This window comes from Nematolebias whitei, chromosome 7 (assembly GCF_014905685.2).
Source record: "Nematolebias whitei isolate Nwh7 chromosome 7, NemWhi1, whole genome shotgun sequence".
In the NCBI taxonomy this organism is placed as follows: Eukaryota; Metazoa; Chordata; class Actinopteri; order Cyprinodontiformes; family Rivulidae; genus Nematolebias; species Nematolebias whitei.
The window spans coordinates 9,958,812-9,972,666 of record NC_056504.1 but is presented as its reverse complement, the minus strand read 5'-3'; the positions used below and the strand labels follow the sequence as shown (position 1 = coordinate 9,972,666).

The 13,855-nt window shown below is 40.6% G+C and overlaps 1 protein-coding gene across 1 annotated transcript; it reads right to left on the bottom strand.

Annotated features, from left to right (window-relative positions):
- Positions 1 to 5,303: 5,303 nt before the first annotated feature.
- slc2a9l1 (solute carrier family 2 member 9, like 1) lies at positions 5,304 to 13,824 on the bottom strand. The gene is made up of 12 exons (XM_037679244.1): positions 13,798 to 13,824; positions 10,957 to 11,052; positions 10,711 to 10,871; positions 10,483 to 10,607; positions 10,263 to 10,392; positions 10,013 to 10,161; positions 9,682 to 9,869; positions 8,415 to 8,525; positions 8,086 to 8,187; positions 5,819 to 5,894; positions 5,593 to 5,720; positions 5,304 to 5,489 (listed from the first exon to the last, which is right to left on the bottom strand). The coding sequence occupies exons 1-12, from the start codon at positions 13,819 to 13,821 to the stop codon at positions 5,304 to 5,306; spliced, it is 1,476 nt and encodes a 491-aa protein (XP_037535172.1). The 5' UTR covers positions 13,822 to 13,824.
- Between the last annotated feature and the right edge of the window lie 31 nt (positions 13,825 to 13,855).

Genomic DNA, 13,855 nt, shown 5'->3' with positions numbered 1-13,855 from the left:
CCCCCCCCCCCCCCCCCCCCCCACACACACACACACACACACACACACACATTTTAAAGGGGGAAAAAAAGTGGACATCTGAACATCTGAGCAAATTTTGTTGGTGACCTCTGATCTACACTGCAGCAGAATGTATTATTTCATTGATTTGTTTAAAAGAAAAAACTGCAACTGAGAGCGGTGATGAAACTTTGAAATTTAAAAATGAAAATCTAAAAAGCTGGTTCCGAGTCAGGTTCTGATCTGGTTTGGGTTCCTCCCCCACATCTCAGCAGAAGGTTAGTAGCACCACCAGCTGATATAAAACAGTACTGCCTTTTAGGTGAGTCTATGAGCCTGTCAGAAATGAAAAATAACCATTGGAGGACAAATGGAAGAACTAAAGGGTCCAATGGGACACTGATGGTTTAAAGGTGGGTTCATTTTGAGGGACTGAATGTTGAATCATTTCTATCTTGATGGGGGTTTCTTCCAAGATAGTGGCACCTGATCTGTAGGGCTCTGGTGGTTAAATAAACAGTTTGGTGAGATTGGGAGGTGAATCATACCTTAAAGTTATTTAAGGGTATGATTTAAGGTATAATTGAGTTTAAAGCCGTAAAGCTTCACTTTAACGAATAATAAAAGATGAAAACTTTTGCCCTTTTGTGCATGCTCTATAAATAATGTGACGACTGATAAGATATTATTTTATAGAACATCACATCAAAATTAACCAAATTATCCTTTAAGGTTGAAAATGACAAATTTAATCTCCATTAAACCTCTCGAAAAAAGCCCACTTTCCTTTGAGTTCCATCAAAAATAAGGAGACAAAAGAAAAGGGTAACTTTGTGGGACAGTTTCCATTATTTTTATTTCTTACAGTTGTCCAGCAAAATGTTTGTCCTCTCAAAGACCAACATGTTGCAGGTGCAGTCGTTCCAACACGAGCAGCTCCTTGCTGTGGGAGAACATCTGGAACAAGTTACTTTTTGCAAAAATAAATTTGACTCAGTGGATAATAAACAAAATCTTTTCTTAATCACAGCTTCAGGTTTACAAATAAAAAAAAATTAAAAAAAGAGAAAAATAATCCAGACTTTCTTTAAAAATATTGATATTTTAAAAAGGGTCAAAAGCTTGTTTCAGTTTTCCAAAAACTTCTCCTCTTCAGGGGTCTCCACAGCGAGTCATCCTCCTCCACCTCACTCTGTCCTCTGCATCCTCTGTCCTCACTCCAACTACCTCCATGTCCTCTCTAACTGCATCCATATGTCTCCTCTTTGTCTTTTTCCTGGCAGCTGCATTTCTAACATCCTTCTACCAGTATACCCACTGTCCCTCCTCTGGGCATGTTCAACCATCTGTCTGGTCTCTCTAACTTTATCTCCCAGTTGTTCAACCTGTGCTGTACCTCCGATGATCTCATTTCTAATCTTTTCTCCTAAGGAGAACCTTGACATCTTCATTTCTGCTACTTCCAGTTCTTTTTCCTGTTTTTTTTGTCCATGTCTCTGTCTCCAGATCATACAACATAGCTGGTCTCACCACTGTCCTGGAAACTTTTTCTTTGCCCTTTGCTGACACTCTTTTGTCACAAATCACTCCTGAAACTTTTCTCCATCCACTCCATCCTGCCTGGACTCTCTTTTTCACCTCTTTACCACACTCCTCATTTTCCTGGACAGTGGACCCCAAGTACTTGAAGTCCTGCACCTTTGTGACCTCTGCTCCTTGTAGCCTCACTGTTCCACTGGCCATCTTCTCATTCACACACATGTACTCTGTCTTACTACAGCTAACTTTCATTCCTCTTCTTTCAAGTGCATATCTCCACCTCTCCAAGTTCTCTTCCACCTGTTTGCTGTTCTCACCACAGATCACAATGTCATCTGCAAACATCATAGTCCACGGGGAGTCCTGCCTGACCTCATCTGTTAGTCAGTCCATCACCAGAGCAAACAAGAAGGGGCTCAGAGCTGATCCTTGATGAACTCCCACCTCCACCTTGAAGTTATCGGTCACTCTTACAGCACATCTCACCACTGTCCTGCTGTCCTCACACATGTCCTGTACCAGTCTAACATACTTTTCTGTCACTCCAGATTTCCTCATGCATACCACACCTCCTCCCTCGGCACTCTGTCATATGCTTTTTCTAAGTCCACAAAAACACAATGGAGTTCTTTCTGCCCTTCTCTGTACTTCTCCATCAGCATCCTCAAATCAAAGATGGCATCTGTGGTGCTCTTTATTGGCATGAAACCATACTGCTGCTCACAGATAGTCACCTCTCGTCTAAGTCTTGCTTCAACAACTCTCTCCCAGATCTTCAATGTGTGGCTCATCAACTTAATTCCCCTGTAGTTGCTACAACTCTGTACATCACCCTTGTTCTTAAAAAAGGGCACCAGCACACTTCTTCTTCATTCCTCAGGCATTTTCTCACCCTCAAGCCATTGAATATTTGAGTCAAAAACCTTAATGCCATCTCTCCAAGACATTTCCAAACCTCCACTGGTATGTCATCAGGTCCTACTGCCTTCTCCTTCTTCATTTTTTCAGAGATTTCCAAACTTCACCCTCACTAATCTTTCCCACTTCCTGGTCCACAGTTTCAGTGAATTCTACTCTTCTTTCTCTTTCATTCTCTTCATTCATTTGTGTTAAACATTTTGGTCAAACCTTGAAAATATCATATTGTGCTGTATCATGCAACATCACAAGATGTCACGCTTAGAGCACATGTTGTAAATGAGGCCAATATCTGTAAAACTGACTCCTTTATAGCCATTTCTGATGTTCTTTTAAGGATTATGAGATATTTTGTTAATATACAAACACGTGAACACACACTTTAGGTAACAGGCAAAGTCTAATCCAGTACCGGATCTACCAGATGTTCCGGTAAGATGGCGCCCATGTACATGGCTTGCAATCCACCTCTGCTGGTGGTGTTCGGATTATTTTAGTTTTGTTCATTTTTTATCTTTGACATAAACTCACTGCTGATGTATGACCGACAACAGCTTCTGGATCTTCGTTTTTCTGTCACCGATGTCGCTTATTTGGAACATTATGAGCGTACCTCTTTTTGGAAAAAATTGCAACCACCCAGGCTCTCATTTCCCCTCCAACTCATGACCCATCCATCCCACCTCAATCTGTAGCTCCATTTGACCATTTTGAACCCATCACTCTATCTTCTCTAGAGCAGGTCATGTGCAGCTTGAAACCTTCTGGCTCCCCCTTTGATGTGGTCCCCCCTCGACTACTAAAGGAGGCTTTTTCCAACTCTAGGTCCGTCCATTCTTGCCATAGTAAACAGTAGTTTATCCACTGGCGTGGTGCCAAAATCCTTTAAACATGCTGCCGTCCAGCCTCTCCTGAAAAAAACAAACCTTGACCCCTCAGTCGTATCCAACTTCCGGCCTGTCTCCAAACTCCCATTTGTTTCTAAACTACTGGAGAAAATAGTCGAGTCCCAGTTGAAGTGCTTCCTGGAGGGTCACACCATCTTAGAGCTTTTCCAATCTGGCTTTAAACCTCTCCACAGCACTGAAACTGCCCTGCTGAAGGTCTTTAACGACATCTTCAGATTCACAGATACCAGTGATTCTGTGCTGCTTGTCCTATTGGACCTCACGGCCGCCTTTGACACCATCGACCATGAGATCCTCATTGCTAGGTTGGAGCAGTGGGTGGGCGTCACAGGATCAGCCCTTAATTGGTTCAGATCTTACCTCACTGACAGATCCTTTTGTGTCTCCATCAAGGATTTTAGTTCTGCAGCAGCAGAGCTTAAATGGGGGGTCCCACAGGGGTCCATCCTGGGTCTCCTCCAATTCTCTTTATACCTGCTGCCGCTTGGTGCTATTTTCCGGAAACACAACATGCCCTTCCACTTCTATGCCGATGACTGTCAAATTTACTTCCCCCTAAGACACAATGGTGCATCCTCTATTAAACCGCTGCTCAACTGCCTGGCTGACATCAGGGACTGGATGGCTTTAAACTTCTTAAGTTTCAATGAAAAGAAGTCTGAAGTCATGTTGTTCCCTCCCAACGACACAATCACAAACCACTGCATCGACCTTTCCGCTCTAACCCTGTCAGAAAAACAAAGAGTCACTAATCTGGGAGTGATAATGGACCCTTCCCTGAAACTTAACAATCATGTAAACATGATTGTTAAATCATGTTTCTTCCAACTGAGGCGGCTGTCTAAACTGAAGCCCATATTGTCCAAAAATAACCTGGAGACAGTAATACATGCATTCATTACATCTAGGCTTGATTACTGCAATTCACTCCTGTTTGGTATCAGTCAGACCTCCATTGCATGACTACAACTGGTCCAGAATGCAGCAGCCCGATTTTTAACCAGTACAGGCAAAAGAGAGCACATTACACCAGTTTTGGCCTCACTGCACTGGTTACTGGTTTACCTTCGAATTCAGTTCAAAATACTCATGTACTGTATGTCTACTAATAACTGAACAGTTTCGCCCCCCACCCCCATCTCTCTGATCTGCTACAGCCGTATGTCCCACCACGCTCCCTGAGGTCAGCGGACCAGTTGCTCCTCACAGTTCCAGGAACTCGTCTTAAGCACAGAGATGACAGGGCCTTCTCTGTAGCAGGACCAAGACTCTGGAACGAGTTACCTCTGCTTGTCAGACTGGCCCCCTCCCTCTCGGTTTTCAAGTCCCCTTTAAAAACTCACTACTATTCAGTAGCTTTCAACACCAGATGATCTGTGTTTTGATCCTGTACGCTCCACACTGGTTTGTCATCATTATCTGCATCGTTTTTATGTCTATATTCTGATTTACCTCATTTTGTATTTTGCTTTGTGTGTTACCTGTTGTTCTGTCTGTACAGCACTTTGGTTGGCCTTGTTGCTGTTTTAAGTGCTCTATAAATAAAATGGTATGTTATGGTAATCCTGATTTCTTTACAAAATCAACAACATTTTCAATGATTAGTGTACTTTCATTGTGTGTATTAATAAAATTACAGCCATTAATTTAGCTGGTTATGTGTCATTTTAGCAGTTTTAAAGCTTTTTTTTAATTATTCATTTATTGTGTTTTTTGTGTGTGCGTGCGTGCATGTGTGTGTGTGTGTGCGCGTGTGTGTGGAAAGGTTATGAACTCAACCATGCATGTAGTTCTGAGAAATAAAGTTTAATTCTAACCAAACTATGTGAAATGCTATAAAAAAAAAAAATCATTACTTGAAATTCAAGCTGAAAGAAAGTCTCCATTTGGAGTGTATTATCTATCATTTAAAATTTGTCCTGCTGTGGGAGCACTGCTTCACAACCTGGTCTCCATTTTTTTTCCCTCTGAGAAGGATCTCCCACAGACAGTGATGGCTCTAAACTCCTTGGAGATCTCCAGCAGGGTCTTGCCCTTAGTTTCAGGCAGAATGAAGAAGGTATAAAGGCTGCCCAGCAGGCACACACCGCTGAACAGCAGGAAGCAGTAAGCATCCAGAGCATTCTGAGGGAAGAAGTTAGATTAGAAAGTGTAAACGCTGACTGCCTGTCACTCGTTTGTTGAGCACATAAAACATGTAGCTTATTTACAGGCTGATTTTACGCACAATGAGGAATGGAAAGATCAGTCCCAGCACTGCGAACGTGATCCAAAGCTGCAGCCCCATGAGGACAAACGCTGCCAGACGATCAGACTGGACGAAGAGCTCGCTGCTGAGCGTAGCCGTAACCGCTCCTGAAAGACCAAGAAGGGACTCGAAATATACGTTGTCTGATCATTTTACTGTGTCGTGTACTGTTTTTAACAACAAAAAGTATATGTAAAGTACATACCAGGCCCCCCACGAAACACGATGATGAAGAAGATGATCAACATGGCAGTAATATATGAAACCCAGGAGCCTAAATCCTGCATGAAAGACAATTTACAGTTCAAGTTAGCTGGTTGTATTTTGACTGATTAAACAGTAAAGGTCCAATCTCAGTCCCCAAACTGTTGAGATGTTAAGTAAAATATAAATAAAAACAGAATGCAATGGTTTCCTAATCTCATAAATCCATATTTCATTTGCAATGAATCACTGTAAATGCATCAAATATCAAAGCTAAGGAACTGTCTGATGGAGGATTCTAGCTGTTCAGCAGTCCTGGGTCTCTGCTGATTCTGATTCATGACGCTCCAAAGGTTTTAATTGGGGAGTGGTCAGAACTGAAGTCAGCTCAGTTCAGCACCCACACTCTTCTGTTATGACACCATCAGTTGTAATGGATGCAGTGTGAGGTTTAAGTTCAAGTTCAAGGTTCTTTGTTGTCATTCACAACACATGTTGTTACATGAGGTGGAATGGAAGTGTGCTCAAGGTCCCAGGTCCCAAGGTTTAACATTGTCTTGCTGAAATCTGCAATACCTTCCCTGAAAAAGACCGTCTGGATGCAGAAGACCTTGTTCTAAAATCTTTATCTACTTTTCTGCATTGATGGTGCTTTTCTAAATGTGTAAGTTACCCACACCAGAGGCACCAATGTACCCCCATGCCATCAGCGAGGCGGGAGTTTGAACTGTGGGCTGATGACAGGCTGGATGGTTTCACTTCTCCAGTGGAGAGTGTTGAATTTGTGGTTTTTAAAACACATTTTATATTTCAGTTTGTCTGAGCACAGACTCAGATTTGTCTCAGTCCATTATAAATGAGCTTTGGCTCAGAGAAGACAGTAGTTCTGGGTGGAGTTCACGTACGGCTCCTAGCGATTCGTGTTTACAGACAAGGATTAGTGGAAGTGTTCCAGAGTCCCTGCAGGGATGTAAAAACAGAATCAGATCTATTTTAATGCAGTGGCCCCTGAGGGCCCGAAGATCATGAGCATCAGATATTCCCTTTCAGTCTTGACCTTTGAGCTCGGAGATTTCTCCAGATTGTGAAAACGTTTGGTTGACATCATGAACTGTAGATAGGACATTCACAGTCTTTCCAATTTTAAACTGAAGAGCATTACTTTAAATTTGTTCCAACATTTTTAGATGCTTTTCACAGACTGCTGTGACTCTTGATTCAGACATTTTAAAACGACATCATAGGACCCAGTCATCTTAGCTGTCATCAGTTAACTTAGTTGAAAAATGCTTCAATGGGGTTTCTTATTGGTCCCACTTACAGTTCCAACTTTTTTTATGTGTTGCTGCTATAAAATCCATCCATTCATTATCTTTACCCGCTTCTTGCTTTTCTGGTCGCTGGAGTCACTGGTGCCCATGTCCAGCTATCGTTGTGCGAGAGGTGGGGGACACCCTGGACAGGTCTTCAGTCCATCACAGAGACACATAGAGACAAACAACCATTCACTCTGTCACTCACCTAGAGACAATTTAGAGTTACCAATTAGCCTAACATGCATGTTTTTGGTCTGTGGGAGGAAACTGGAGTACCCGGAGAAAACCCACGCATGCACGGAGAGAACATGCAAACTCCACACAGAAAGACCCCCAGTTGGGATTTGAACCGGGGACCTGCTCGCTGAGAGGCAGCAGCTCTACCAACTGATCCACCGTGCTGCCTCTATAAAATTCAAAATGATCTTATTTCTTTCCAAAACTGTTCAATGCCTTTGTTTAAACATTTGATACGTTTATGTTCGATTAACAATAAACTACTGGATTATGACAATTGAAATTTAATGCATTCTATTTTTTTTATTTTATTTATTTATTTCACACAATGTACCAACTTCTTCAGATACGTGGTTGTACAATTAACGGATGTTTCATGAGTTTATTGAAAAAACGTGTACTTTTTAGACCAACAAAATATATGTGCTGTACTTTAATAATATGTTTCATATTGTGTATTTATATATTCCATGTATAAGAATAGAATCAGTGTCAAAAAACCACAACCATAATGCAGCTGTCCAAAAATGTGACATAAAAAAAAACCACCTCCCTCATAAAAAATCTTTACTTTTGAGTCAGAGCTGAACAATTACCAACACTTTGCAAACTGTACGTTTGTTTGTAAAGTGAGCGCTCTTTCTGTGTGAATTTTTCTTTATTTTTTAAAGATAAACGATATCTTTAAAAGATTTATCTTTGTTTTCCTGTCTACCTTCAGGTTGAGAGTGATGGTGACCAACAGCCAGGATGCAGACATGACACCGTAGCCTCCCCAGAACAGCGGCCGCCTCCCTGTGCGCTCAACCACAAGACCCTAACAGAAAGGAAAGAGTAGAAAATATTTGTGAACTAAAAAAATGATTACGAGCATTAGCTATAATTTAAAACATGTAGTCATGCTGAAATACAACACTCTGGCTTGCTTTTGTAAACTTTAGTTGTGTTTTGTTTTCTGATGGTGCCGCACAACTGCCATGTGTAAAATGCTAATGAGAATGTACGAGCCATGACATGAAGGAGCAGACTGAAGGATTTACTCACACAGGAGATGGAGGTGAGGATTTCAGCAACTCCAAGACCAAGAGAGACGTAACGGATCTTGTCTTGTGGGATGCCCGTCTTCAGGAAGATGTCGAAAGAGAAGGTGCCAATCTGAGGAGGAGGAAGGTACAAGATGATCATTTTAAGATTCACCTAAAAAAAAAAATCCATTTTTTACGCCAGTTTATCCTGTAACGATGCTAATTGATCATTAATCCTCTGCACCCGTCACTTTTTGATGTTCAGTAAATTCCTCTGCTCCACACCACCAAGTAAACATGTGGTGCACCAACTGCACCAGCTCATAAGCACCGACATCAAAACGTCCTTCACCAGTTCTCATTTATCAACGAGTTAAACTGAGCGTTGTGAAGAGGGAGAAGTGTAGAAGTTTCACCTGAACAGAAGCATAAACTCAACTTTACACAGATCGTTGTTTTTGTCCCTCGTCGCAGAAAAAAAAGGGGGAATTGGAAATGAGCTGTCAAGTCAAAATACAAGTTGACTGCTGCCATAAGTGTCTGTCCATTTTGTGATCATGTCTGGAAAAAAAAAACAAGTGGTACCGACATCCATTTTGGTGTGTGACTACATTTAGGCCTAAGAAATTGGGTTGCCACACCAAAATCTAAAATGGCTGCCACCATATATGTATATACATAAATCTTGTGAGCTGGATAAGTTGAAAAATATGGAACATGCTGTTTTCCATATTAGTGTGTGGCTGTATCTAGGTGTTCAAAAAGTCCCTACCAAAAAATGGGTTGTCAATTTAAATCCAAGATGGCCACCGCCAGAAATAAATATATGTAAACCAATTAGCCCAACTATTTAAGAAAACTATGCTTTCTAGTTTTTATATTGCTTAAAAGTATGGCTTCCTCAAATGATCGAGGTGGCCCTTGGTGTGTCCAAAGAATAATCTATGGTGGCCAAGGCCACCATTGGCCACCCCCTGGCTCCATCAGTGCTCCTAGTCGTGGATAAAACTGCTCCCTCCTCTCACCAGGATCGGTCATACCGTAATGTGCTGCCTGGGACAAGCAAAAAAAAAAAAAACCTATTCCTCTTCACGCTAAAGAAAAGTTTGGTCATGGTAACACTGTTGTGTGAAATGTTATTTCACCATACAATACAAGACGATACGCCCACATTACAATATAATACGATATGATAAAACAAAACGTGATACAATCCAGAACGATAGTATTTAAACACAGAAAGTATTTCAGACCGTCTAGACGTCTGAGCTTAGGTCCGACCTTACCGTGTTCATGCCTGACAGCTGGTTGCACATGCAGACGGTGTAGACGGTGATGAGCTGCCAGCGGACGGTCCTGTCCCTCAGCAGCTGCAGGGGGCTCTTTGGTGGAGCCGCTTCAAGAACTTGCTGCTCGCTCAACATCTCGTCCATTTCCTGTTTGTACTCACCTCTGCCCCACAGGCTCTGGAGGGCTGGAGGGAGGGGGGGAAACATTAAATACACAAAACAAAAGCAGTTGCTGCTATGAACTGGATGGATGCTCAGGTCAGGTTTGTCTAGTAAACGAGGCTCAGTGGGATTAGCTTGTATAAATAAGGGTTGAATGAACACTAACCCTTCTTGCATGCCTTATCATCTCCTTTCTCTATGAATAAATATCTTGGAGCATCAGGAAAAAAAGGGAGCGCGACGATCTGAACCGCTGAGAAGAACGCAGGAACACAGAGGACGACGTGCCACAGGTCCTGGCGACCCAGTATCTCACTGGAAAACAAGATCTTGAGGTTCATTGTTCAGTAGTCTCGCTGTGGTACATTGATCTTTACACACTCCAACAATCTGCTGTTTGACAGACTGATGCTCACCTCAATCCAAAAATCTGACCAGAGAGTTTCCCAAACGAAACAAAAGTGGCAAAAGTCATAGTCACTGGTCCTCTAATCTTTCTGGGTGACATCTCCACCAGATACATCAAGTGGATGTTCTGCCCCATACCTGCAGCAGAAGAGACAAGATATCTTCTCTTTATCCACAGTTATAAAAAAAAAAGTCTTTGCACAGCCCGTGCAGGACATGGCAGCTTACCTGAGGAGTAACCAAACAGGATCCTTGCAACAATGATCATTTCAAACGATTTGGCTTGTTTGCTTGTAAGCATGATCCCTGCACCGACGATGGAGATGAAGCTGTTGCAGATCATCGCTCTTTTTCTGGAGAAAGAACAAACGCTTCAAGTTATTTCTAAACTTCATGACGGCTACCAAATGTGCTGGAGTTGTCTGTGTCAGGTCGACACCGACGCCTAACGCTCACCTGCCAAGCCTCCGGGCGAAGAAGTTAACGCTGACGACACCAAGGAACGCACCGACAGCGTACATGGAGACAATGAGGGACCATATCATGGTGACGGTTTGTGGAGATGGAGGCTTGTCGTATCTGTCACACCAGCTACTGTTGATGAAGTGTTGAATGTACTGCACAGATGGGTTCAAGCAACAGTTTTATGTCCCATCACAAAGAAAACATAATGAGGAGAACGTGGCTGACGATTTGTCTCACTGGTGAAGGAGAGCTCAGTCCTGTGATATGGTAACCAGGATGAAAGCTTCCTCCGATTCCCAAAACCACGACGAGGAGCAGAGCGTTGCCTCGAGTCTGAGGTGCAGACCGAACAGAAACAGAAAGAATTAAAATCAAATTTAAATAGCATCAATGTTGCAAGGATGTATGGGGTGCCGTTTGTAAAGTTACACAGTCAAAAATGATCAGCAGTGTTTTGGTTTATTTAGCCTTTCATAAGAAAAAAAATATATTTTTTCAAAGTCAGATTTCCACCATGTTATTCATACAATTATAAATATAGTTCCAAACTAAATATTTAATTTACTATCTAAATACTTAACTTGCAAGTTAAATATTTAGTTAGCAAGGTAAAAAGTTAGCTCCATGCTAAATATTTAATTTACAAACTAAATGTTTATGTCCGCGCTAAAGGTTTAATTTACAAACTAAATATTTAACTTGCAAGTTAAATATTTAGTTGAACTAACTATTTAGGTGTACATTTTTAATTACCAAGCTAAATATTTATTTTCAAAACTAAACATTTAATTTCTAAGCTAAACATTTAATTCTTAAACTACGTATTTAATTTGTTCACTAAATGTTTAGCTTGGACCTAACCATTTAACTTGCAAGTTAAATATTTAGGTCCAAGCTAAATATTTAGTTAGCTAATTAAATATATTTTGGAAATTAAATGAAAATAAAAATCGAGGTCAGAGGTAAATATTAAATATTTAGTTTGGAAATTAAATGTTTAGTTTTGAAAATAAATATTTAGCTTTGAAATTGAATAATTAATTTCCACCTAAATATTTAGTTAACTTGCAAGTTAAATATTTAGTTTGTAAATTAAACATTTAGCTTTGACTTAAACATTTAGTTTGTAAACTAAATATTTAGTTGTAAATTAAATATTTAGTTTAGAACTATGACATTTATAAATGTATGAATAACATAGTGAAAATATGACTTTGAAAAAAAACATGTTTTTTCTTCTGAAAGACTAAATAAACCAAAATATTGCTGTTAATTTTTAGCTCCAGGGTCTTCTCCTGGTGCGAGGTGCCCAGAAAACCCCCAGAGGGAGGTGCTCAGGGGACATCCTAACCAGATGCCTGAACCAACTCACCTGATCCTTTCAACGTGGGGAGCAGTGTCTCTATTTCAAGCTCTCTCCTGATGAAGGAGCTTCTCCCTGAAGTATATCTGAGGCTGAGCTCTACAGAGGAGGTGGTTCATGGCAGCTGCTTGTATCCAAGATCTTGTTTTTTATGGTTATGGTCCATACCTCATGGCTGGACGGTTGGATCTTAGATGGACTACCATATTTTTCGGACTATAAGGCGCACTTCAAATCCTTTAATTTTCTCAAAAATTGAAAGTGAGCCTTATAATCAGATGCACCTTATGTATTAACTTTGGTTGTGCTTACTGACCTCGAACCGATTTTATGTGGTTATTGTGAACGAGTTTAATAAAGTTTGACTCATCAGACTGTTTTGTTTTGCTTAATGCGCCTTATAATCCAGTGCAACACATGTATGAATAATGAATGTATGTCAATAATCAATGTATGGTAACAAATAGAGAGTGTTGTCGTTCAAGCCAGATCCTTCTTCACCATGACTGACTGGCATAACAGCCTTACCTCCAGGGACTAGGATTTGATCTGTTAGTTCATCCCACCAACACTTGTAAACAAGACACTCAGATACTTAAATCCTTCCACAAACTGGACTGGAGATAAGGGGGACAGCATCCCCTTCTGGTTGTTTCATATGTGATACTCACTGACACAGGATATTTGGGTAGATGAGACCATTTTTCCTGCTCATTCACAGCCCAGTTCTAAATAAAATGTATAATCCAATAATTCTCAGTCAGGTCATGTGGACAATTTCTTTTTTATATAGAGACGTTTCGCTCATCCGGAGGGCTTCACCAGTTTGAGGAGTTCCAGTAAACTGTTTCCCCACCAAGCAGTAAACTTCTTCAGTGGACCAACCAGTTTGCTGGAGCTAAGATGGTTTCTGGGGGCCGTCCTGTCCCCCGTCGACTCCTCCAAGGCAGGCAGCCACAGCCAAAGTGGTTCAAGGCAACAAAGTTCATGCTCAATCATCCAGGTACCAAATCTGATAGTTTGTCCAACTGTCTAGATGACCTGACTGAGAATTATTGGATTTGATACCTGGATGATTGAGCATGAACTTTGTTGGTCTGTATATTGTTTGTACACACAACTGTTTGTGGACTTTCCAAGTTGTAAATGAGTTGCAAAAGAAATGTTGCAGTTACGAAGAAACTACAGGCCCCGATTAAAGAAAACTGCATTTTCAACAGATATAAACAGCATCAATCTGTTGTTATACACAATATGAGTAACAAATACTAGTTCAGATGGATTAAGATCAATTTATTCAAAACACTCATTAAATTTATTTAAAGGAATGTAAAATTAAAATCATTTTCTTTGATTTATGAGCTCTAAATGTTTTGAATGAGAGTTTGGAAACTAACCAGCAAAGTGCAGTGACTCAGCTAAAACTGCAGTTTGAATAACTTACTGTAAAACAGCAATGGCTAGCTCAAATAACCAGCCTTCATGAAAACGTGTTAAGTTTCTTTGTTATTAAATATATTATGCATCTTAATATAGAATCTACATCCATAGTTTTATAAGATAACGAAAAAAGTTGTTACAGATCAAATTATACCACTGGGGTTAAAACTCACATTTTAAAACAAGTTTCTCATATTGATCATCATTTCAACATTTACACGTAAGCAAACGAAACCGTACTGATATGTAAGATTTAGACATTAGTAAAAACCTACCAGGTGCTGGAACAAAGTTTCCATTTTCTCTCTCTCTTTCTTTTTTGTATTTACTGGT